Source organism: Sparus aurata, chromosome 15 (genome assembly GCF_900880675.1).
Source record: "Sparus aurata chromosome 15, fSpaAur1.1, whole genome shotgun sequence".
Lineage (NCBI taxonomy): Eukaryota > Metazoa > Chordata > Actinopteri > Spariformes > Sparidae > Sparus > Sparus aurata.
In genome coordinates this window covers 10,316,206-10,342,553 of record NC_044201.1, presented here as the reverse complement: position 1 = coordinate 10,342,553, position 26,348 = coordinate 10,316,206, and the positions used below count along the sequence as shown (strand labels likewise).

The 26,348-nt window shown below is 40.4% G+C and overlaps 1 protein-coding gene across 7 annotated transcripts in view; it reads right to left on the bottom strand.

Moving 5' to 3' along the window:
- LOC115596353 (collagen alpha-1(XIX) chain) overlaps nt 1–26,348 on the bottom strand; it is a 119,519-nt gene that overhangs the window by 92,202 nt on the left and 969 nt on the right. For 3 of the 7 annotated variants that reach the window (XM_030441381.1, XM_030441382.1, XM_030441383.1), the window contains exons 1-9: nt 21,847–22,059; nt 18,185–18,306; nt 17,128–17,202; nt 16,945–17,044; nt 10,593–10,716; nt 9,852–10,127; nt 9,227–9,307; nt 7,666–7,785; nt 6,510–6,572 (exon numbers count right to left, since the gene is read on the bottom strand). In XM_030441381.1, coding sequence (XP_030297241.1) covers nt 6,510–6,572; nt 7,666–7,785; nt 9,227–9,307; nt 9,852–10,127; nt 10,593–10,716; nt 16,945–17,044; nt 17,128–17,202; nt 18,185–18,272 — 927 coding nt within the window. In that variant the 5' untranslated portion in view covers nt 18,273–18,306; nt 21,847–22,059. Of the gene's footprint in view, nt 1–6,509; nt 6,573–7,665; nt 7,786–9,226; nt 9,308–9,851; nt 10,128–10,592; nt 10,717–16,944; nt 17,045–17,127; nt 17,203–18,184; nt 18,307–21,846; nt 22,061–25,424; nt 25,493–26,348 lie in introns of those variants that run through there. The other 4 variants (XM_030441377.1, XM_030441379.1, XM_030441378.1 and 1 more) reach the window with 3 other exon arrangements.

The following is a 26,348-nucleotide window of genomic DNA, read 5'->3' as shown; positions in this document are numbered from 1 at the left end:
TGCTGTCAGATGGACTCCGCTCAGGGAATGAGGCCAAATCATGTCATGATTAAATGCAATAACATTTGCTAACATTACATGGGCATGACAGGATGCACGATGTAAAATCACTTTCAGGATTTGCACCTTCAGCAAAATGCACTTAATTGCCCAAATGTACATCATTTATAACATACATAAGCACACACTTACACTTAGAGCTTAGATCTGGCCCAAAAAAAATCAAGCCTGACCGACCGAGCCGAGCTCGTGCAGTGATGCCGGTAACGCGTTACTCTAATCTGACCACTTTTTTAGTGAGGAGCAATCTTACGTGGTAATATTACCTTGTGCAGTACACGCTTCCCTGTACTGCACAAGGACGCAGCCTACAGCGTGACGGTACACGTCATGTTAATGACGTCGGTGTTTCCCCAGGTGTTCCCCTTGTCTATCTAAACCTGCGGACAGTTAATAATCATATGGATGCTGTTATAATGTGTAGTGATTAAGATCCTGACCCACCAAACATCCTGGAAAGTGACGGAGTTAAGTTTTTCGCGCTAAATTACATAATTATACATAATCACCATCAGTAAACAGGACGCTGTCTGACTCTGTCACTCGCGGGGACGGAGGCTGTTTTCTGGGGGAAAGCTCCCTGAATTCTCGGTCAGGAGGGCTGGCGGTCGCGGTGATTTATTTTTCGTCACAAACACTCGTGAGTCTTTGCCGGTGACAGATGCTGTTTTCTGAGCAGAAATGTGACGAAGAGTCGGGAGGACAGGTGGAGGACTGACACTTCTCCACATACAGCTGTGGTATTTGTTTTCCTCATAAAAGTTGCCAAAGACAGTTACAGTTTCTACGTTACTTTTGTTCGGTCATGTAATGTTGCTTTGTGGGACATTTCTCTGTTTTTAGTTTAGTGAAGGACCTGTGTAGTTATCAGACTGTCAGACCGACACGCCCTCTGTCACACCGCGGTGAGGGATGTCCTGTCTTTGGGTTTTGTCCTGTGAATTTCCAGTTTTATTTTGAAAAGTAACTCTCCTCTCGTTTCAGGTCACTTGCCCTTCCTCCTGTGTCACCAGTCTGGCGTCTCCCCTGATCCCTGATTGTTTCCACCTGTGTCATCCCACCTCATGTGTATATAGTCTTTGTCTTCCCTGTCCTCGTCGCCAGAGTATTTCGTTCGTCACTGTTCGTGTACCTCCAGCCTTCGCTCCAAGTCTTGCCAGTGCCACGCCAAGTTTCAAGTTTGTGCCTGATTTTCTGTTCGCCTCTGAGAAAGAGTGATTTTTTGTTTGTAATTTTTTGGTCAGCCTTTTGAGCTAGAATTGTGTTGTTGCCTTGCTTGCCTCCGTTGGAGTGCCTTTTCTTTACATCCTTTTCAACCTTAGTGCAGTGCAGTTAATTTTGATAGCCTTTTGTTTCTCCTCATGGTGAGTGAATTTTTGTTGTTAATGTTTCATACGAAGTTTTGCTATTTAGATCAGTGTAGACAGTAGTCCTAGTTTTCCTCGTGAGAGTGATTTTTTGTTATTTTCTTTTGTTCTTGTTTTCCTCCCATAGATTCAGGAAGTGTTTAAAAGCCTGTTTTGATTTGTCGCTCATTTTGACGAGGGGACAGTTAGTCCCGAAATAAAGCTTGTCTGAACCGTTCGCCCCTCTGCTTCTGAGTCCTCCTTCTAGTCTCTGCCTGACACCCTCGCTCCGCGCCTCCGGATTATCCGTTCACGCTGGGACGGCTTACCAATAATGCGGCCCATATACTACCGCCACATACCGCCGGTGGGACCCGCCGTCAGCAGGACGGAGTGGGTCGGCTGCGGCGGCCACATTATGCCCAGTGACCAGCATCAACGGACTCTGCAGAAATCCAGACATTACCTGGTGATAGTTGCTGAAACTATCAGGGGTAAAGTGGACACTGCAGAGACGGGTGTTGGTGGTGATGTTTAACTCCCCACAGTAACATTAGCTCCTCTTGACAAAATCAATCCACCGTTTCCTTACGTTGTCCTCCTTAGGAAACTTAAATAAGCTAACAGCGCCGTCACCCTGCACACTGTGGCATCTAGGAAAGATGCACAAGCGATGTGGAGGAGACATGACTGGTTAGCTGACTGGTTGGCTGGTTAGCTAGCTGCAAACTATTGTAAGCAATGCTATCCACGACTGGAGAGCGAGTGGGAGAACCGCTGAAGCTGACTCGCTGAACATATTTATACCACTTCCGCAGCAGGGCCGGGTTTATGCAAATCATATGGCCGCGTTACGTAACGCAGCCATGATTTGCATGATTTCTGACCCGCCCAATAAATCCTGAACACAGAAATGTTGAAAAACAGCTTGTGAGCCTAGCTCCAAAATTAAATTCTAAATCAGCGGTCCTCAATAGGCGGCCCCCGGGCCGCATCCGGCCCGCTGGCCTCCTGTTTGTGGCCCCCGAACTTTTATTCCTTCACTATGAGTTTTGGTTGGGTCAGCACGTGTATACCGGGACTTGTCTCCATGCCAACGATACACAGACAGAGCGCAACTTTTAACGTTCACTTTCGTTTTCGGAGCACTTCGCGTATTCACATTTTGCTGGTGGTAAGAGATTGAATATGGCGTGTTTCCAAGTAAACTGTTATGACAAAGTGGACAATGATAATCTGCAACTCGCAGAAATACGATCTTCAAAGTTGCATTTATTCTGCCTCCAACCGGGACAATCTCCACGTACCTGACAGTGCAGCGGTTTTAAATCCTTCGTCTTACTTTACCACTCGCATAGTTTGACAAATTTTAGCTAACGTTAGCGATCTCATGTATATGCAATGTTGCATAGAGTGTAACGGATGGGGAGTTTCTCCCGGCAAACACCCTTTCACTCACGGTGCCAAAATTTGTATCATCCTTGTTAAAACACCATTTAATCACAGAACAAATGACGTGAAATAACTCACAACCATCTTACATATCATCTTATTCACAAACACATTCACGAACCATAATTACACCAACAACAACAGAATACCCAAGATCCATTGCGCCACAGTCCACAAGTGGCGTTACAATATGCCAGGAGAAGCTGTGATGAATATTTCCAAACGGCATGAAACGGCATTATGAGACGAAGCATAGGAATTTTGAAGAGACAATTCCTCAAAATTCAGAGATAAGCACAACACAAATAAATGCACTGAAATCGTCATATCAAGCTGCAAGCAGGATTCTTGTCACATCTATGTCACAATGAAATAAAAATAATGCATGACTGAAGTGATGGACACAATGTTTGAAGGCAAACCAAAAGAGGAAATATTCAACTACGTATTTTAATTTATGTTAAAATGGAAATTACATTTTATTTTAGTTCATATTTTGTTGTTTAGAATGAAAAGGACATTTTGTTTTGAATATTACAGTATTATTGCATATGGCCTGACCGACCTCAATACATGGACCTCTGAGTCATTCAAAAAAATCTTTGTGGCCCTTTAAGATTTGTATTTGAGTACCCCTGTTCTAAATGGTCGAATGGCTTTCACAAGTAAACACATTTATGACCTGTTTAATGTGTTTAAGAAAATGGCTGATTTTACTTTACATAGACTTTAACTCACTGGGAATTGTTTTCTGCATTAAAATAAAATAAAAAATACTTTTCATATTCACGCATATCGGGAATCATATATGCAAATACAGATATACAGTACATGTGATAGAACAATCACAATAAATATATTGCTCGGGCTCTCATTGAGATTTATCAGCCTGACGAAAAACAAATAACCTTTACCTGATCATTCTAGTGATCCAAAGCAGATCATTGAACGGGTACAATGTCAGGATGGAATTTTAAAAATATTTTAAAAAGCGACAGTGGGTTATCACCTCTGTGTGCTAGGTCACCGAACACAAACTAAAGAGCTCGGTCTGGAACGAGTAGGCCCTGATCAAGTTTTTCCCTTAACTTCATTGATAGAGTGCCCGAGCATGTAATGGGATTTGTTTTGAATTTTGTTGTTCGGTAAGCAAACAAATGGTGCCAAGTATTGATTTGTCGAAGACCTGGAATTAGATTTCAGATGTTAACAGTATGAGTCACTGACTCCCAGCACAAAACATGGTCCCGCAGAATTAATAGAAAAACACGGAATGGCCTGTGCTCCTGAAAATTGTGTTTAAATAACTGTCAAGTATTGTAACATAACAGCTATGTGATTTACAGCTACATGCGCCGTGAACATGCTTTTGCTTTGTTGTACACAGACAGATAAGAGATGTTAGCGTCTGTCTGGTTGTGCTTCGATTCAAAACAAACTTGGAAAAAACTGTTTGTCACAGTGCCTTCTAAACTATACAAGCTGCTTTTTGTGAAATGTGAAATTGCCTTACCAACTGAATGTAGACATAACAATTAGCAGCAAGTAATTAATCAGCAGCACCACCAACACACTCAAAGTGCTCGTACACGGACACATTACAGCTCGAGAGCTGATCCCTGCTAGGTCAATTAAGAGTCATTAGAGGCCAATTATAACACATTTACAAATCTGATTGAGACAATCTGTTGCTACACACACACAGTTTTGAATGTAATATTCAAAACTCTTATATATTATACTTAAAAAATACAAGAAAATGGGCTCCCACATAAATTGTCTCGTATACAAAGATCTACCATTGATTAGGGGTTGTCACCTTGCCATGTATGATAAAAATCATAAAAACTATAAGCTTTGATGCTACAAATCTATACTGACATACATTATATATTTATATAATAGGAATATAATAACAGAAGCTCATTATTCCCAACTTGTCACTGACATGAAGCTCAGCCTAAGTTCAAACAGGAATTCACATTTCTGAATCAGGGGCCAGCTGACTAGGGGCCCTTTATTTCTCTTTCATTTAAACCAACCAGATTTTGCCACATTCACCACCAGCCTAAACTTTAAATCTGTTCTCCACTCTGCTTTCTTCAGCTGTCATTTCAGTACAAGTGTTGCACCCCTTTCACCTCCAGTCCTCCTTATCCAGTACGTGGGTCAAGCTCACAAGAATCCGCTCCCCATTTTATACAGATCTTCTGCCATTCTCTACATCCCATCACCGTCACCGACAGTGTCTAGACTCCATCGGTGGGGTTTCCTTTACTACTCACAGCTTCAACAACCCCCAAATATGACGAATTCACAATGGGGTCTAGCAGACAAAGACTTTAACGTTCTCATTTTATGTGCTCAGGGCAATAAAAATGTATTTGTTCACTCAGAATAATGTCTCTCCTGATTTAAATTGCAATAACTGCCTAAAAACATGCTAGCTAAATGCAAAACCCAAATTGTTCTCTCAATAATCTAAATATGTTTGTCATTTGTGATTTATTTTACACTATTTATGAAAAAACAGCAACTTAATTGTGAGGCTAATCTAAACACTATCAAGGACTATGTCAGTTGAACAGTCACAACATATCATTATGTAGACAGCACAATAAAATAAACCCAGTTCCAAATTCCAGTGCTGAGCTCTCAAGGTATAATGATCTTACAAACATGCAAATCTGCTTTGAGGGAGGAGTAGCTCTCCCGAAGGAAAACAGTCATCCAGCATATCCTAATCCAGTAGCCACATAATGGTAATTAGGACACTGACCCCAAAAGCCATCTGGTCTTATCAGACGTACAGTACCACCACCTGTTCACCCCTGTGAATTCCATTCATAGCCGAACACATTCTCTTCTGGTTCTTTTTTTAACCTTGCATCATCGGCTAAAAGGGCATCTCATACTGTGATTTCTCTAGAGAACAATTTTTTGTCTGGATATTTAGCGGTTCATTTAGTTTTTTTGCTGACCTCCGACCAACACAACGCCCACACTTGTCAGTATCTGGGCATTTAGCATTTACAAATCCACCTGTCTATTAAGCTATCATTGAGAAATTGTTCTTCTCTTTTTGAACTAGCTGTTTGTCTAGGGATCGGACAAATGTATGATTTCCCAATTCACACATCTTGGGAGATTTGGGAGAAAAGTCACCTTGTCAAGATAATTGTATGGTATCATATCTAAAGTCTGAACATGGAACTTTGTCAGACACTACAGCAGAGATATTTGCTTGCTGACGGAGAGATTAATCTCACTGCATCTGACAATGACTTTCAAGCGTCCTGTCCTAAAGGAACTTGCATGCTCGCTTTTTCGACTTCTTGAGGAACCAGTGGTGATGGCCGCAGACAAAGGCATCAGTTGAGAGTCACATTTGAGAACAAGACTACAGTGACTTGCAAGAGGGAACAAAGCCCGGTGGCCCATTGATGATACTCTCCATGATTAAATCAATGTTTCTGCATTATGCATGACTTACAGTGAATTGTGGACGTTGAACTGCCCACTTACTGAAGACCTGACCGCAGTGAAAATATTTCATCTCTAACATTCACTTAACCCCACATGTTTCCTCGTAAGAAAAAATACCAAGACAAATAAGTGCATATATCAACATCATAACAATATCGTCCATACCTTGTCTCCTTTATCCCCCTTTTGTCCTGGCAGTCCAAACACACCTGGAAGACCAGACTCTCCCTGTGCACACAGTTTACATTAGTGGGATTAAAAGATTTCTCATAACCAAAGAGAGAATGTGGCTGTTGCTACTGGATCTCTCTTCAACAGATTGTGCCGTGACATTGAAAGACTTAACATTCATGATTTATGAATTCTGACTATTTATTCAGTGTGAGCCACTCGTTTGATTTGGTCTTCTAGTGGTAGAATGTAAATGAGTACATTTACTCACGTTCTGAACATAAAAACAAAGTTGAGGTACTTTGAGTTTTTTCATAATGTGCAACTGTATCCTTCAGCTATACTTCATCTCAAAGGCAATTGTTTGCTACTGTACATACATTTGTTGTTCAGTAAAAAAAAAACACATATCACCAAATATGGTGATACTGAATCCGCATTTGCCTGATAAACTGAAGGATTCCTTCAAGTATTTAGAAAATTGTTCTTATTCTTCATCTAAATAAACTATTTAAAACCCTTTCTGATTAGACTGTTTTTCTGAGCTCGTGAAAAAATGACTTTTAGAGATACAAGATCCTCACAGGATACTAAAAATACTGCACAGTATCATTTGCCTGAGAAGTAAGAAAATGTATAATCTTTATTATATGACCCCATTCTTTTATCTAAATTGTGTTTATACTGTAGGAAATAGTGTGCTCTAATGTTGATTAGACTATAAACAGTTCATTCTGTTTGTAACTTACAGGCAAAATGTAAAAATCATAAAAGGCGCAGTGTGGAATTGGACATCACCTTGGAGCTGTACCATCTGCTCCCTTCAAAGACAGCTCAAAGCTTTCAGGTCTCAATTTGCATTTCAATCTGACTTTAATATTTGCAGTTGAAAAAATACTTTTGCGTTTTCACAAATTTACAGTGGTGTGCAGAATTACCATCCTTTGAAAGTTTAGGAGTCAAACCTGTGTTTAGGCATATTATGGCTATACTGTTTGAGGTAGACATCCAAAGGAAATTCTGTCCTTTAACTGGTTGTTTAGTGCCTATAAGTACTGACTAAACACAGTGTAAATAAGTGCTGGGTCAGTTTCAAATAGCCATTACACTTACTCAATTAGAGGCCCTTGTGGGGCTGAATTGATTGTACCTTTTCAGCTGGACAGTGACATCTGTCAATTGACTGTATAGCCGGTTGAGACAGCATCTGGGGCAGATTGGCTGTAACCAGGGGAGGGGAAGTCCCATTAAACCTCTCCTTGGCTTCACACTGGATCAATACAGAAATTTCACCATTTAGACACCATCCCATGTCACGTTTTCTTCATGGCAAAAAAAGAAACTCAAAAATCCCATTTAATTCAGCACACTTAACCCGAGGTAACCTGGGTTTTAGCTGGATTATAGTTACAGTATGTCATGCTGCAAGTGCATCCTGTGCAGTGAAACTTAGAAAGTACTAAGCAGACTCACAGCGATAAGTCCTTCTCAAGGTTGTGACAATTCCCTCGGAGTAACTTTACACTGACATGACAGCATGCTTATGGAGACATGTAATGGCAAGGGGTCAAAGGTCATCTCTCCATTTGGAATCACTGTAACACTAGCTCTTATTGATTTATGTTGATGGAAGATGTCTGTTAAGTTTCTATGCAGGGACGCATGCCCTCATGGATGAGACCAAAACCTTTCAAATGCTTTCATTCTCTGATAATGCTGTGTAGGTTAACAGTACTTAAACACTGACCTACTGAAGCACAGCTCTCCCCTCTGTATTCTTTACCCAAACATACTATATAGTGCATCTTGGGTAACACTTTATGATAACTCTCATTGATAAATGCTAAATGTATGATTAATCAAACTTCAGTTAATAGTTTTTTCACTGTTAACAAACAATGAAATGCTTTATACACCATTTATCAAACAATTGTTTCTGGTAAAACTGCAACTGATGTTTATATTACTTTTTAAATGGTTTACAAGGCATTACATTGTTTGTTAACAGTAAAAACAGTCACAGTCTGTCTGGGTTCATTTGATCACTATGGTGGATGATTACTGGAACATAATTTTTCTCCTTATTTCACAATATAAAACAATAACACAGACTTTTTAGCAATTCAGTGACTTCAACAATAGTGTCAGTAGAGCCTTTCCCTCAACAAGGGCAAGCTGAAGGGGGAATTATGCGACTGGGCATTATCAATTCATTACAACCACAGGGGCTCTCCCCGTGAACATTTGTTTCTGTCTCCATCGCTAGCAGCCATGACTATTTCCTGTTGTTTGAGCAGACTACACAAGATAGCCTGAGGAACGCAGAATGTCGCCGCTGCTTCTCGCTGGCTTGTTTTTGGCAGTTTGTCATGAGATTTTGAGGAGGCTACGTTTTTCATTGAGAGAAAATGCCTTCTTTTTTCCCTATTAAGATCTCAGTGTTCATGCAACACCAGTCTCGGATAACTAGATGGAAACAGACAGGTTACCGCGACAGAATTACTGTAGCTTTATTTGTTTTTCCCATGTGTTGTATGAAAAGACACCAAATGAGCATTTGATTACTATACCTAAATTATTTAAACAGTATGATAATGCTTAGAATGATTCTGTTCAAAGCGTTTTGATCCTTATGAGCGGTTGACAGCTACCACTTCATTTTAAATAAGCAGTAGACTTCGCTTCGATGGTGACACATCATAGCACGTTACCTTAGGCTCCAGCAGCTCACAGCAGTTTTCCATTTCAGCCATGTAAGGGTCACAGTAGATCAGAAATTGCTTCATTTCAACCTGTGGAAAACGAGCTCTCATTAAAGGACCATTCCATCAACAGTTTCATCATCACATTTTACTTCTCTTTTGACTGACACAAAAACTGTTGGCTGTTCTAGCTTGAAGTTGTCCCAACATTGTCCTTGCAAGCAAAACTGTTCTAAAACATCACATCTAATTGTAGAAAACTCTTCATGAGTTGCAGAAGAACTTGAACCTGAGCATTTTCTTGGATTTACTGACTTTCAACTTTACAAATCACATGGACTAAACAATTGGCTGTTAATGTTACTTGAGTTTTCCAAGAGGCATCGAGGGACCAAACTGCATAGCTGACCTGATGATTTTTAAGCACTTTGGGGAGCCTCTGAGAATGAGCGTAACATACATGACACAATAGCAGATTTACAAAGATTTAAAAATACACCCCTGAAGTGTGTTTTGAAAAGCATTCCTCAAGATTTCACTGAACCCTTTTGATTGATACTGGAGGCAGGCAATAAAACTACTAAAACAGATGTAGCTTAAGACAAAAAAAAAAAAAAGTTTGCCTGTGACATACATCTACAGGTCGTCCATCTTCCACTCGTGTAGTAATGAGAGTGCGCCCACTGGGGTCAATGCTGTCCTTCTCGTCGGTCAGTCTCCTTTCTATTAGCTTACAGTCCATGTAAATGGAGACTATGTTGCTCTGTACAGAAATGCTCAGCTTGTGCCACTGGCGATCAAAGAGGGCATGTAGGTCACGGCTCTTAAACGTGTAGCGCAGAGTGTTTTTTATCAGGCCCTGGGAAGAAAACTCCACCGCCTTCTTACCACCGTCAACCACAATGGACACCTGAGGAGCAGAGGAGAGTTTGAAAACAGGGTTCTTTTCCATCCCTCCACTAAAATCTTTTGATCGTCATAATATTTGAAGACTACATCGCACATATATATATAACCACAATATACTAAATACACAAAATACTTCAATATCAACATAGCGATTATAATGCAAGGAGTATTGGCACTTTTTCCAAAACATTCCCACTATGAGATCATTGCTAAATAATTACAAGCAATGTTGATATAATCACTCACTGTGGAAAAGACAAGTATTAGACCAAGTAGAACAGTCTGGTTATTTTAAAAAATCATATCAATTTACTGTAAGGCAGTCTTTAAAACCACAAAAAGACAATCACGATATAGTGACACAAAGAGATGCTATTTAGTCTCAAATCCCGATAACATTACAGAATGGATATATATTGCCCTGCTGTACTGATATGTGACATTAAAACATACAGTGTGTGCCCACCTGACTGCCTCCAGACTCGTCGAATATCTGCCAAAGATACCAGCGGTCTTTTTTTGTCGTTCTTCTCACCCGGAAGAGTGTGACGAGGGAGTATTCACTTGAAAGCCCCGTTGGAAATATAACTCTAAAAAAAAACAACAACAATATAACAAACTCAGATTACATTAAAGACTTACCAAACAGAATATGAATACTAAATTTAACATTAGAACATCCCAAAAATTAAAGATAATCGTGTCATCTTTCATTTCTCAACACTGAATGACAACTCTAAATGCTTTCAGAGGCTGAACAATGAACCAGTCAATCAACTGCGATGATCAATAAAACATTTAAATATCTTCTTACCGCAGAGCCATTCACATAAATAAACCTGACAAACTTGGTTCCATTTAGCTTGATGAATTTTATACTGGCCTCCCTGTCATTCATCGATCCCGAGTCACAGAACACAATCTTTTACTTCATGTGCCACAGTTACAGGGTTATGGATGCCTCGTGCAACGCAGCTATAGGTTTCTGTGTGTGACCTCAGCTGCTCTGTAAAGTCAAATAGCAATTCTGTGTGCACAGCTGAAAATGTGTTCCAGCAGAGGCAAAATATGCAGAGAAAATAGGGGATATATAGGAAAAACAATATCATTTTTCAAATCACACCCTCCCTCGTATGAATTACAGCTTATTCAGTAACTCATCCCACAGCCCACAACCTCCCTAATTTTATACATAAGAGCGGCAAAACATTGTACCCTTCAAAATGCCCTAACCCTAGCCCTAACTCCAGACTCAGATTAACAGTGGAAGAGCATAAACATAATAAATCAAGATCAGCAAAAATAATAATAATGCAATGATAAGGTCATTGAGAAGGCAGAGCACAGCCTGGGGGAGGGAGAGAGAGAGAGTTTCTTCAGACAGGTTGGAAATTAGTTTTCACTCCAATATATCATCTCCTATTCTCTCAGAGCTTCATACCCTCTTCTATTGTGTCCCTTGAATTCTTTGAGATTTCAGTGTAAACGGTACATGACTAAAATGATAAATACACCAAGTTAAAGCCCTCGAAAAATCAAACATGTCTCTGAGAGGCCAAGGACTGGGAAGGTTATTTGTTGCCCGAGGGCTAAAGGACTATTTCAGCTGCAAATCAATATGAAAAGTGGCAGGGCAATTTATAAAAATGGGAATTTATGAAATAAACTCAACACAGAATATTACCATGCTGCACATACACTAACTGCTTGTACCAAACCTATTACACATTATAACAAGATGCAGGGAATAACATGAGAGAAAAATATAAAAGAGAACTCCAGGAGCATATGCACTACACTGCAACTGCAAGAAAATAATACATATTAGCGGGTTTAATATAACTGAGAGACTCTGCAGGGTTGTTTTCCGTTAGTGCCTTGGACTTCACACCCTTCTTCTCAAAGTCTCCAACCAAGTGCTCTGATTTCACAACACGGCCCATCTACAGTGCGGCACACTTGATCTCTGAGGGCCCAGAGGGTTAAAGTTCCCGACCTCGTGTTGACGTGTCATCTGTTGCTAAGTGGCAAAACCTAAAACTCTGTGTAAGTTGGTTTGCACACTGTATTTCTGATTCTTTGGAAAAATGTTTAGGTAAGTAATGAGCAAGGAGAAATAATTCATTTTCTCTCCAAGGTCCATTTACTGTTACATAATGACTCTCTCAAATAGGTTTTGAAAGATATGTAACCACCTCCTGGATTCAATTTAATGAGAATGTTTTGCTCCAATGTAAGTGTGGCGACGTTTGTTTACTACAGGGCCGGATTCTACAACGCAAAGTGCTGTAGTGGGGCCTGGTCCAGAGCCAAACTACTGAAGTAGCCACAGCAATAAAGACGGGGGAAAAAACCTCTTGAGTAACATGTCTTTTAGAGAGGAGCGAGTTGTGCCATATGTTGTTAAATAGTGCACATCCATAATCAGTGGAAGGACGAAAACATCACAGCGTAACACCCTGGCTGCCACCAGAGTTATAATCAGAACTAATTCCATTTTTAAAAGGAACGACCAAGTGCTTTCTGGAAACTATCACCACTCTCGGAAAATCTCTTTGACCATGTATATTGCTTGGCTGCCGCTACCCCTTGTATAATCAGAGACAATGGTTTGACAGAATGTCACAGCAACACTCCCGGCCTGGTAGAGAATCTCCCGGAAGCGGCTTTAGTGTCCTGGCTTGTCAGAAATCCTATCCAGGAGGGTTCTTTTAAACAAGTCAAAGGAGTCAGATCGCTGTAGCTGAAACAATCAAACCACAAATGTTAGCCTAGTTGGCTCACATCCCTATCACTGACACTCAATCCTCCAACAGATCAAAGTGGGGCTCGACCATGTTGGTTTACACGGTGCATGCATCATTCATGCTTGCTAGGACTTCCTCTCAGCATGAGTTCCCTTTCCTGTTTAAATGTGGAAATGCTGTGCTTGCCAGCATGAAAGCAGACTGCCACTGATCGAATTAAATCTAATGCATGCCTGTGATCTGGAGGAAGTATAATTTATACAACAGAGTGTACATGTCTGTAGCTGAGATGGGTAAGACTTCTATGTTATCATCAGTTAGTGCAAATGTAAAGATCTTATTGCAAGAGGGTAAGATTTAAAAGTATCCACTGAATTACATCTGGACTACCAAGTACAGATTCACATGAAAATCAAGCTGCAAGCTGTGCCAAATTGCAGTACCTGAGAGTGAATCTTTCTTTCGAGGTATAGAAAGAAAGAGAGATCAAGACTACACCCCTCAAAGTGTGTTTACACTTTCAAAATTCAACACAGCCAACACTTGCTGCAATATCTGCAGTGCCAAAGTCAAAGCAGGCCAGGGCAATGCTCATACCTGAAACAACTGGTCAAACAGAAAATGCATCAAAAAAGTAAAGAGTGTACCATGTTTCATATCCCTCACAGAAGCTGAAGCTGATATCAGTACATCTTCAACCTGCAGCAAAAAGCTCATCCGTCCTTGGTCATAAACTTTAAGTGAAGCGTTGACTGCTTCATCAACCTCCTCATGTTATTAATCAGCTAATTTGTTAAGTTGTTTTTGGAGAGAACTGGCTTTGTTCACTGTCTCTGACGTTATCTTAGCATTTCTGCTAATTAAAAAGCCAACTGTCAGACACTGACTGCATCTGAAATGCCTCAGAAACGTGCTACTTTGTAAGCTAAAAACAGTGTGTGTTTGATATGCCCCATACCTTTGTATGGAACCAATACTGATCCCCCAAGCCAACAATACCAAATTCTTATACCATTACCTGGAACCCGGTACCATTGGGTACTGGTTCCAGTTCTGGCTTCTGTTCAAATGCGAACAGTACCCAACTCTTGATAGAGGCCACCGATAACAGGCAAACATTTACAAAAATAAGTAATCTGCCAAGAGAACTACATGGATTTAGAGCCATTTATTACCTCCAGTCAACCTTGATGTGTTTTCACAGAACGTGCTAATAGTATGACTACTAAACAAGTTGTCACAACGGCTGCCTCAGTTGTGTTCACTTTGCTCCATCCTTGTCTCCAGCCACTTCTCACTTGCCCCAGACACATGTAGATAGTCCGTGTTGCTTTGTGCTTTTTCGGTCTAGCCAATTCAACCTCTGCCTCTAACTCTTGTATCTGCCCAGTTCCTGTTACTGTGTGGATTCTCAGCTGCCTGTACATGTAAGCCTCTGTATTATATTTTTACCGTTAAAATCCTGTCTGCCCTGTTGTCTACACTGGGGTTCTTCTTCCTTACTTCCTCATATATATACCCTGTTTTAACCCAAGTTTCAATCCCTGGATATATATCTGTCAGTAAGTACTGCTGGTATTTATGAGGCCGTAGGCTGAAAGGCCACCGACCTAAACATATACATGGTTACAATGATGTTTCGAAACATAAAATTCAACAAGCGCAGACAGGCATTTTATTTTTCTAGAAATAATACAGATGCTTATGACTTAAAAAAAGATTGAATCAGGTTTACAGTATTGATTGCAGTAAGCCCTCATGATTAATTAACTGACAAGACAGTCGCAAACCCCTGAAGCCACAGACTGATAAACAATCCAAACCCTGGTATATGATGACACTTTTTTTCAGTCTGAACGACTCCTTTGTGAAGCATCTTCACATAATACACACCTTACTGAATCCCATTTAACATTTTACTTGTTACGCGCTGTCTCAATGAAAGCTGGCATTCAATCACACAAAAAAAACAAATAATGAGACACTGCGGTCGCATTCAAAAGAAATGTTCATTCCTGTCCCATTTCAGAAAGAATGCAAAAATTGCATTTGATTTGATCTTTCAGACAGGAACAAAGAAGAAACAGGCCTGTGAATTCTCTCAAGGTACAGCTGACAAAAAAGAACAAACGCATCTGAAAACATATAAAAGGTATAAAGACGAATGTGCTTTCTACCTTTAAACTCCGGTGGGTTTTGTTTTGCCAACTAGGATTGTAAACTCAGTCAAAACAACACAGTCTAATGAGGCTGCGCGCTACCTTTATTTCAAATGGCAAGTAAAGAAAAGGAAACCACTTATTTATTTATTTAAAAGAAAGAAAATGTGTAAAGTGATTAGCTAACATGCACACAGTGAATCAGATATAAATACGAGACAGAAGTTCACATTTGACGTAAAGGCCAAAGGTAGATATGACTCTAAAGACAGACAGCAACTGCAGCATTCTGCTTTATTGCTGTGTGGAAGCATGTTATGAATATGCGTTGCATTTTGTAGGCCAATTTGTCACCTTGCACAAATGTTTCCTGAGTGTGTCAGCTCCAATTTATGCACCATAACGTGTATTGTGCCAAGGAGATGGCAGAACATTAGGCAGATCCAGAGAGTCGAGCATCTATTGCTGCATATCCTCCGAGTTAAGTGAGCAATGTTTTAGTGGCTGTGGCAGGGGCAGAGGGGCCTCCTGCTTCGTGCAATTGCCCTGGCTTTCCCTCCTCAGCTGACATGCAGTATCACCTGTCAAAGTACTTAGATAATTGGATATGAGAGGGATCGCGGTCTCGCCACTATAACCAATGACACTGTCAGCAGTGTCATTGAGCGCCAGCATCTTCTTGCACTATGGGCCCAGACCGAGGGAAGGGCTGAAGTAAATGTATTTTCAGCCGGCTGACTGAACGGGGAAGGAGATCACAAATCACCTGGCTCAAAGATTCTTTCACCTCGCCAGAGAGAGAGTGGCAGTAAATGTTTACAGTTTGCATGTCATGTAAAAATGCTAAAAATATCCTGCCCCTCCCAGAAGAATGACAAAGTGTTCTCTTTCACTGTTACGACCTAAGGACACAAAGCAACAAACGTCTCCAAGTACATTTTTTAAAATCCAAAACATAAAGCTGCTTGGCAACCATTACAGGTCAATATGGGCCACTGGTCATACTTGATATTGCTGAAGGTGCTGAATGTAAAAGAGCCGAAAGGCCCTTATAAATATTGTATCAAATTCAAATCCCCACTATATAATCATATTAGCATCAAGGTGAAACCACAGAGCGGACCGACCAGTTGACCAGGGGAATAAAGGTCTTCAGTAAATGGCACCTCAGTGTGTCATTTATGTAGTTATTTTAATATTCCTATCTTATTATACTTGCTCAGACATTCTTTTTTTCATTCCTGTATGGCCCACTTCTTGCCCTTAGGAGATTTCTAGAATAAACGCAATATATATTAATTCTGTTCAAATTATTCCCTGTCTAACAGCTCACCTCGCTGCTTGCCCTTATTAGCCAAGGCAAATGGAACTATTGCTCTGAGCAGGGTATATCTGGGTTGCCTCAAGTCAACCCTTTCACGACAGCCAGTTATGGCTACACAGATTCTTTTTTCTTAGACTTCACCGGATCTGCAGGAATGCATACATAAATCCTCATCATGGTCTGCACAACTGTAATCTATAATGACATTTAAGCTATTTGTCAGTGTATTTGAGTCCTAAGAAATATCTGCGTAGCCACAACATTTAAATCAGGGAGCAAAAGAGTAATGGCGAAGACGTTAATCAAAACAAACACTCTGGTTTAATACTGTTGATAGCCTTGGCCACACATGAGTGACTGCATCCTATAGTAGGCTTGTATTGTGCCATGGTTCCACAGCAAGAGCAAGAGGGTGGTTGAAATGAAGCAGCATATTGGGAGATTATTTACTGGGTCGTGGCTGACATTCAGGCTGTCTGTCTGGGTTATCCTCAAATGTCATAAGGAGCCAGGGTAGAACATCTGAGTCCAAACGATGCAGAAAATAAACACGCATGCAAGCGAAACGTACATAAGGATGCTACTCACTTTGTTGGCTTAATGAGGGGACTGCTTCCTAATCGAAACGACGGCAGGTCTTCTGTGATTGTTCCCTTTCGCAGGAGAAACTTTTCTGTGAGATCGAATCCTGCAAACGGGAAATTAGAGTCATTAGATCTAGAAGACCTCATGCTGACTTATGCAAAGCAGTTGTGTCCACTCAGAACACACCTGTGAGTTCCAGGGGACGATCTAAAACATCAGAAAACCTGTGATCCTCCACAGTCAGACGGGGACATGAGCCATCTAGAGGAAAAACCAAAAAGAAGTTGGTTTTGCTGGGTATTATAGCAAAGGGAATGATAAACTGAATCATTAAATCATTTCCACAGCGCATTTACTTTCTTTCTAAAAGCAAACTTCCTCCACAACAGAGCAGAAAATCAATTCATAGTTTTTTTTCCATTTATCTTTAAAACTTTAGTTTCAACACTGAAAAATAGCAGATCGAGAGAAGGCTCAGGGATGTAATTTAGAGGCAAGCCTAGATCCACTTTACAGACATTTAAAGGACGATTCAGGTGAATACTGAGGTCCCAACTCTATAGATTTTTGTCAGAATGTTACACTCAGTCTTTTCCAAACTAACTAAAAAAGACAAAGAAAATTAAATGTTTTGAAAAATATTCACAGCATATTTGTATAACAAAAACCTGTTCAAAAAAAGCTCTGTTCAGTGTCGCAAGAGTGTGGATATGTTTATCCTCTACGCGTGGGTTTGGGATGTAAAGCAAAATTACTGTCTATCTAGCTGTTTTTTACCTTGACCTCCACAAAAATGTCTATATCGATATACAGTATATCTGCTTATGAATGCATATTATTTGCAGTGATCTCTCAAATGTGTTTATCAAGTCTTTGTGATAGAGTTATGTACTGTAATGGAGGCAGAATATATTGCAGTTCAACAATAAACTGTATTCTCTCGAACATTAAACTTCATTGGGAATCATTTTCTGCATTGAAATATTTTTTTCATATCGGCACTACCTGACAACATATACACTAAACCCGATATATCTGTGACAGTCCAATAAAGGCCAATACTTCTCACTAACTGACTATACAAGACTCCACGTGACATTAATGAGAGATCAGTCATTTAATGGATAAAACGTATGTAATATTTAAGAGTAACTGATGCAGTTATACTAAAATATAGCCAGTTTTTCAGATGACCCCCCCACGGTTGAAAGACACAAGACACAGAGTTGGGGGCAACACACACCTGATCGTTCATTCACTGCCATTCCAAAAGTGCAAGGAATGGAATTTATAGTCCAAAGGAAAGCAGCCCATCTCAACGAGTAAATCATGGCTCTGACGCGGGAAAGCGGTCCACTTGAAAACCTGGATGCAAACAGAATCGATTTAAAATTCAGTTCAGTTCAGTCATTGTACCTGGCAAAAGTGAAATCGTGAACGAAAAACAAGAGTGCCTACAGCTAATCTTAACTGAATGTTTATCTGTGCGCAAGTGCAAACACATGGAAAAGCTAATGGACTGAGATTAATTGCAGACACAAGCAAACAATGAGACTGCTGGTTTTGTATTTTGAACTTGTTATTCTGCTGGGTGCAACAGCAACTTTAGTTGGAATCAATCTGCCAGCCTGGCACTGAAACAATCTGTTTGTCTGTGTGCCTCCAAAGTTCTTCTTTCTTTTATATCTGGCTGCAATTATATTTCACAGCGTTCTGTCAATTGTCTTCAAAGCAGGTCTTTTCATTTTTCTGTTAAAACTCAGCTGCTCAATAAGATTATGTGCAAGTGGTGTTATTGTGAAATTCAATTTTGACCTGACTCTCCCTTACGCCCACACCCCCATGCCCACTCTACTGTCCCTAAAGCCCCTCTATGTATTTATGTAAAGTCTCCCAAACTGGGAAAGCACTTGCGACTCCTTTCGTTCATTAGTTTTCATGAACACCTGTCATGCGGTGATGAATGGAGATGCCTACACCGCAGCTAAATCATTATACTCTAAGCTATGTTTGTGTTAAGGTTTCGGTTGTTAACTAGCGAGCCAGGCTGCGTCTTGTTCTCCATGGACAGTTTGCAGTTCATTAGGCCTGTGTGTCATCGCCGCAAATTAGATGTGGAACTGCGCCAATGCACTTAATCTGTTCAGAAAGCCATCTACAACAGCGTAAAGACAGCACAACAGGGAGGCATTACTGTGTCTGATGTTGATCTATCGGATGCATGTTAAAAAAAGACAGCAAGGGTAAGCAGTTTTCATCGTTATTTTACTTTCTTTACAGTGTGAGCATCCTATTGCTGGGTGTTCACTATACCCAAAATAAATGTGTTTATATTACATACAAAGTTACAGTTTACAAGTTTACACTATGTGTTACAAAGTAATCATATGATAAGTTACAGACATCTACAATAGAAGACTATTAGCTGTGCGTGTGCTAGATTGTCCGGTTTAAGTCTTAATGCCAAAGCCTTAATCTTTGTTTCTACTCTATTAACACTGTTGAGTTTTGATGAGTAAGCTGTCAGCAGCGTCTCGCTCAAGGACGTCTCATACAAGGATCAAACCCGGGAAAACCTCCAGTTACAAGTAAGTCTCTTAAACAATTTGACGATGGTGCCAAACCAAATCTTCAGCATTACTCTCATGCCATTGCAAAGACAGCACACATTTTTTAGGGTAGAGTCACCCTCGATGGTGAGAGTCTGCTCCGAGGTGAAGTCAGTGTAGTTATTTTCGTGGACAGTTCCAACTCCAGCAAAAAACTTCTTCAGTAGTTTGCCTGTAAAGCCGGCGCAGAGCCAGAGCAGTGATGACTTCAATAGTGACTGAGCTCAAAAAGAAAAAAAACATTTCAAGTAGTTTTTGTTTTTTTTCTTGGACTTTCAAGGACTTCAAAAAAAAAAACAAGAAACTCAATAGAAGCCTGCAAACAGCTTCACACGTGTGTGACACTGAATAGATGACTGTAAAATCTGTTCGGTGTAGTGGTTATTCTCTTTAAACAATAGCACAGGTGCGACCAGTCTGTCAGTCCTACAGAAAACGAAGTGGCAAATTATAACTCACAATGTTTTTGTAGTACCTGTAATTAGGGTTTGACAGGGAATCAACATTGAGTGATATGAGACTATACAGTGTCTTAGATTTTGGAAATTGTTATATGGCATAGGTGACACTTCTTCCTGGTTTTCGAGGCCATGTTGAAGAGATGTAATCGTCTGAACTTTCCAGACTGTTCAACTGTCATCATATACACATGAAACAAAATCTCCTCGTATTAAGGCGGCATTCTGTAGTTTCGGAGATGAAATTCAAACTCCGAAATATTAATATTTTCCATAACTGAAGAAACAAGCTCTTCAGAACACTGTTTGACGCTAGAAAGGTGGCACGGTCCGCTATAGACAAACAAAGTTAAACAGTATGTATTTAGATTGTTTAAAGAATCAGTCAGTGGGAATCATTCTCTTCTGATTAAAATGTCTTCCACGAAACTGCATAGTGCACCATTAATATTTATCAAAGTACCAATCGTCTTCCCCACAACATTGTCGCAATATTGATATTGAAGTATTTGGTCAGAAATATTGGATTTAATCCGATTTTGCCAAGTGCTTTCGAGGAGATTTAACAATATCAAGTTGTATTGTTATTAAAACATCTGCCCTACCTGTAGTGTAGGGTTTTTTGTTTTGTTTTGTTTTGTTTTTTTGACAACACAGTCATAATCCCTTTACCAACACTGTAATCCTTCCTTCCTGCTGCACAATTTATCTATTTCCACTGGGGAAGAAAAGGGCTAAAGCCAGAGCCGAGTAATGAACTTGACCTCCACGGACCATAATACACCCACAGCACATTAACTAAATTTATATGCACACTCTCACAAAGTGTGACCAGCAGTATATTTTCCCTGATACTCTCCTTCTGTAACTGCCTGTTCTTTGCTGTCTTATCCAAATTAATTCTCCCCTCCACGTGATTAATCCCCATGCATGCCACTGTACCAGCACTTCTCCCAACTGGATCCTAAAGTTTTGGGGGGGTTTTTTGCATGCAGGGCCTACAGTGGGCTCATCATGGCGCTTGGAGATGAGGTGACCACGCCACTTACAACTGCAACCATGCATGGGCCGCAGACAAGAAGCACTACAGAGGTATCACATGCCTCGACTGTGTGAAGGCGTCATGTTATTCCCCCTTCGTTCCTGCAAACGCATGCGAGCCCTGCAGCCACAGTCACACCACATCTCCACACGACCGATTCTGATCATTGAGGGGCTGCGTGGGAGTTAAATCGGTACTTTAAGACCACACGTTGTTTTGCCTCATGTAGTGCACCATCTGCTGTAAACCTGCGAGGATTTATCACCTAAAAACTGACACGGTCTATTTATTTTTGCAGGCTTTTATCACTCACGGTTGGTAAAAAAAAAAAAAAAAAAAAAAAAAAAAAAGTCGCTCCATCATTCATTCAGCGGCAATAACTTCGCTCAATATTCAAAGGAGCGTGTTTTTTCTCTGCGCGACCGCTGATTGGCTGATTTTATTTAATTTTTTTTAATACAAATTATTACGAGACGATTTCCAAGCTTGGCGTCTAGCGCGTTTTGGCACTTTGCTGCTCACAAGTGATGCGTTTACAGCCGCTGCAGTGCGTTCATAAATCAGAAATAACCCCCCCTCATGAGGCATGCGTCCCGGCTAAGAAGCAAGTTGGACGGACCGACACATGCCTGCGGATTATTCAAATAATAATAATAATAACACGCGACAAAAAGATGCAACATTTGTCCGCCATGAAGGGAATTCCATGAAATCAACACGCTGATATTTACATATGAACATGTGTTTTGTTTTTTTCTAATTTGCAATGAAATGAACGTGCTCCTGAAGTACTCACAGTTGCTGGGAAAGTTTCCTCTAAGGCAAAAAGAGACGCGAAACAGCGACAAAAGCATAATCCATGTGTGATTACGATCAGTCTCGATTCCGGGATTCCAGGACTTGGAAAATAAAAAGTCACAGTGGGATCTCGCCTGCTGCTAGATCGCGGTCCTTATTAGTTGCACCGAGTGGCCCTCCCACTCTGTCATTATTACTGAAGCGCACTGACAGAGAGACTTGAGCAAACAAGAGGAACACACGCCGAAAAGCTTTCACACCGGGGGGAATAAATGCCCACCGGGCGCTCAGACAAACTCTCTCATTGAACTGAGCCAGGTGCGCGAATTAAAACCCCCGTTTGATGTATTCTCATTTTATCAAACTCTTCTGAATACAAGGCCTGATCCGTTTGGATTTATTCGCCTTTTCAGGTGGCTTCCAGTGTGTTATTATTACTTACTTAGCTGTGTAAGTCGAGCTTAAAAGTACATGTGGGAACAATGCAAAAAAAAAAAGTCTCAACACATCACTCATCTTCAGACGAGTCAGAAAAACAAAACAATCCTACCTGTCTACTCATCACATAACACCCTCCTGCTCCTATTGGAAGTGTATTATGAGCATAATAGGTGATCACACATAATGGAGTGACAGCTCTCAGCTGTACAAGCAGGCCTGCTGCAACAGCAGCACACTCCATACACATACTATTTTAGTCAGAAGACACCCATGTCGCAATACTGTGCTGCTGTGTGGAGTGTGTGTGTTCAGAGGTACAACAGTTAATCAGTTAGTTGTCCACTATCACATTAATCGCCGACTATTTTTATGATATTTTAAAAAAGAAAGAAAATGTCAAGATCCTGTGATTCCAGCTGCTTTCTGCTTTCTGTACTTCTCTATGGCAGAATGAACATGAATATCTTAAAGTTGTGGTCAAAATGAGACATTTGAGGGCACCATGCTGGGGCTTTGTGAAACTCTGATCAACATTTTCTGAACTTTTATAGACCAAACAACTAAGAAGAAAATCAAGAAAATAATCAACAGATTAATGAACTATGAGCACAATCAATAGCTGCAGCCCCCGTTGCAGCGATATACCAATTTCAAGGTCTGCCGAGGTATGAATGTTGATGATTATCATTAAGTGTTCAGCTGCTCATCCACGGTGCTCAATTCTCCTGTATTTGTCTTATCAAAACATGTTAATCCGAGGTTAATATCAAATGTTATTTCTTTCAGGACATAAAATTCTAATAAGGTCTTAATTCAACCTAAAAAAAAAAACCTTCTGATTTCCTTCCTTTAAGGGTTACTGTAACTGAAAATGAATGTGTGTGTATCATACTGTGAAACTCTCGTACCGTTGCAACCCCAGTTGTTGCAAAACTATGTTTGAAGAGCATGAATCCGTTGGTGAAAACTTCATTAAAGTTATAGTGCAGGTACTTTGTCCCCTGAAGTTTCTGTTGAAACACTTCAAGTCACCACACAGAAACAGGTGTTCAGGCACCACACACATCACTGTTTAGACAGATGATTTCAGCACACCCTCCCCTTTCGCCACAGGGACACACACACACACTCACACACTCACACATGCTTTTCAGGGGTGTGATGAAAGAAAAGAGAAACAAAGAGAAAATGGTTTGAAGAACAAGTGAAGATAAAAAAAAACGAAGCAGGTGGCTACGTGTCTTTGTTGGACATTATGCAAACATAACCATTTTTACTTTTAAGTCCTCGCATTATTTTTTTTTTCGGTCTTCTCTGTAATTCTTTTTTTTTTGTCTGAAGTGAGGACTGAATTATTTGAATCACTGGCAAGTGATCAAGCCACAAATGATGTTTAGCTTCCAGCTTATAGTGTACTTTTCATCCTTCAACATCTCCCAGCTTTTACCAGTTATACTTCTTCAGCTGTTACTTCAAACAAATTAAAGCCAGCATTTGTAATAAGCCTTTGAAAAGAAAAACGAAACTTGAAATATTCCACATCTTTCATACATTATAGGTTTTATTCAACTTTTTAAAGCCAGCAATGCAATTTCAGCGTTTCATGGCTCAGCATTCACAACACAACTTCGTTAAAATGTGCCCTCTGTAGTTAACAGTAACAACGGGAAATAACTTTATCTTTTGTGGCTTTTTCTGTTATTGGAATTCCATCATTTTATTTTATTTTTTAAAGTTAACGCTTTGCATAAAAGTGGCGGTGATGGGAGTAATTCTAATTCAAATATAATACGGCAAGCAAACCATTTTGGAGCAAATTGGCTGTCTTTTTCAGCTGCGATGCTGATGTATTCATTTACACTCAGTCACAAAATCTCTAAAAGCCCCAGCGCTCTCCAGTCAATTCAAGCCCTCACTCTCGTTTTACTGGCAGTTCAGGAATGTCTTTTTCGACTAACAATGGCTCAATAACAAGGTTGTTGTGCACGGGCATTCAGAGGCACAGTTTTTAACAAAAAATAGAACACCCTCGCCAAGGGTTTGAGAGAGGGAGCGCCAGCTTCTCTTAAACATGGCATCTTTTTCCTCTTGTACTTCTACTACTCTAATACTTCATATAGAAATGGTTTACTATGGAGTCTGTGGATGGTTAGTTCTGAAAATAAGCAATGTTTTGGTTTTCTTCACCTCCATTGTATTGTATCACACAACTATGTGAATGGCTCAGTACCACAAAGAACATGCTTTTTTTTCCATTTGTGTGAATCGACCCTTTAAGGTTAGGGCAAGATTGGGGCCATGGTGAAATAATGAAAATGGTATGGCGCCAGATGGGCCAGCAGGCTATAGTATGTATCATTTGACAGCAGCTTCACCTGTGTCCTAAGAAGCCTTTATGCTGGCGCGCCTTTACAGATCTGTGTTTTTAATGTTTTTTAACTGTAAGACAAACTCCTGCCTTCTCATATCCAATGTGTGCCGAAGCTATTTCTGGCAACACCTGGTCCAGTTTGATGCAGAAGTATGAAAATCAAACGAGGTGGGTTTTTAATCAAAACAGAGCACGATTTTCATTAGCAGCTTCAAACAATTGCTTTTTGCAGTCATAAAGTTGCAATTTAGAGAAACCACCTAGCAAACGCTCGAGAAACTGCGTCATCCACAGCCCGATGTCACCCCAAACAGATCGAGTGTGTGTCGACGTAAAACGGGTGACAAACGCAGCCCACCAATTGCTGCATCAAGGTAAATGTTCCAAGCACACCAAACTGGAGTGACATCTTATGAGATTTAAGGTCCGCCCGGCACGACAGGAGGCTCTCAAACACCCTGGAGATTATTGGAGTTTGAGAAATTCTCCGTGCAAGTATTTACACAAGAGTACACATCGCTAAGAAAAATACAAAATCAGGGAGTTGAATTTTAATGGAATGTAAATGGGTGAGAAAGGATTGTTTTCCTGATAAGTGCAGATGAAGGGGGTTCATCTGTTGAGATGTTATTCCGGATTCTTGACTGGAGTTCATTATTAGCCTAAACAGATATTACAAACCTTTTATGTGTGGGGAAACAGACTGGTTATTTGAGATTAAAAGTTCAACATATTCCATCTCTGTTTAGAAGTCTTCCACTCACAGTGTTGTGAAAAGCTGTGCCGTTGCTCTCCGGGCGAGGACAGAGTGTGTGGGGGTTTTGTGCCAAACCTGTATGAAAAAAGGGTGAAATTCAGTCATTTGTTAGCTTGAATTCAGGGTTGCTGCCCTGCACTAAACTCCTCACTTAATCACCAGCTGTCAAAAGTTTTCAGGGTATTTATTCGGCGGTTCCAGTGAAAACTTTTCAGTGAGGTCCGTGCATTATCGAGGACCGTGACCAGGACATTGTTTGGTAAACAGACATTGCTGCTGATTTTTGTAATGGTGTGAACAGCTTAAATCCAACAACAGCTCAACAGCTCCTCAAATTTTGTATCAAAAAAAATATGATACTTCGGGGGTTTAAGTGTTGCGGGACTGAGTACAACTGGACAACTGTAGGCCATCTCTTTTCTGTCTTTTACAATTTTTGTCACAGTTTTATTTGGCAGTAACAAATAGGTGAATGCAAGCAACATATCCAACATTTACCTAAAAGGCCATGAGATTCTCGACTTTTGTCTTACACGCAGGAGCACGGGGTAACAAACTATAGCCTACCAGATGTCAGAGGTAAAAAATGAACCCAAATTTAAACTTGAATTTTATCTTAAGAGCAGTTTTTCTCACATTCTCTCTCAGGATAGATGCATGCCTCTGGACCCTTGTAGCAACTCTGGGAAATTGCCCTTTGAAATACTTTTTTCATGGCATTTCAGCTTCAACAGACAGTTCACACATCGGTGAAAAGTCAGATAACAAGGGAGACGGGGGGGGACACAACAGATGGTCATGCTGTTTCTGACCCCAAGCCATTGTATTTACATGTTTGGCGCCCCTCGACATGACTCAAAAAATATTCCAAGTCATAACGTCAGAAATTGCCCTTTTAGAGGTTTTTCAGCCCTCTGAGTCAGTGCACTTA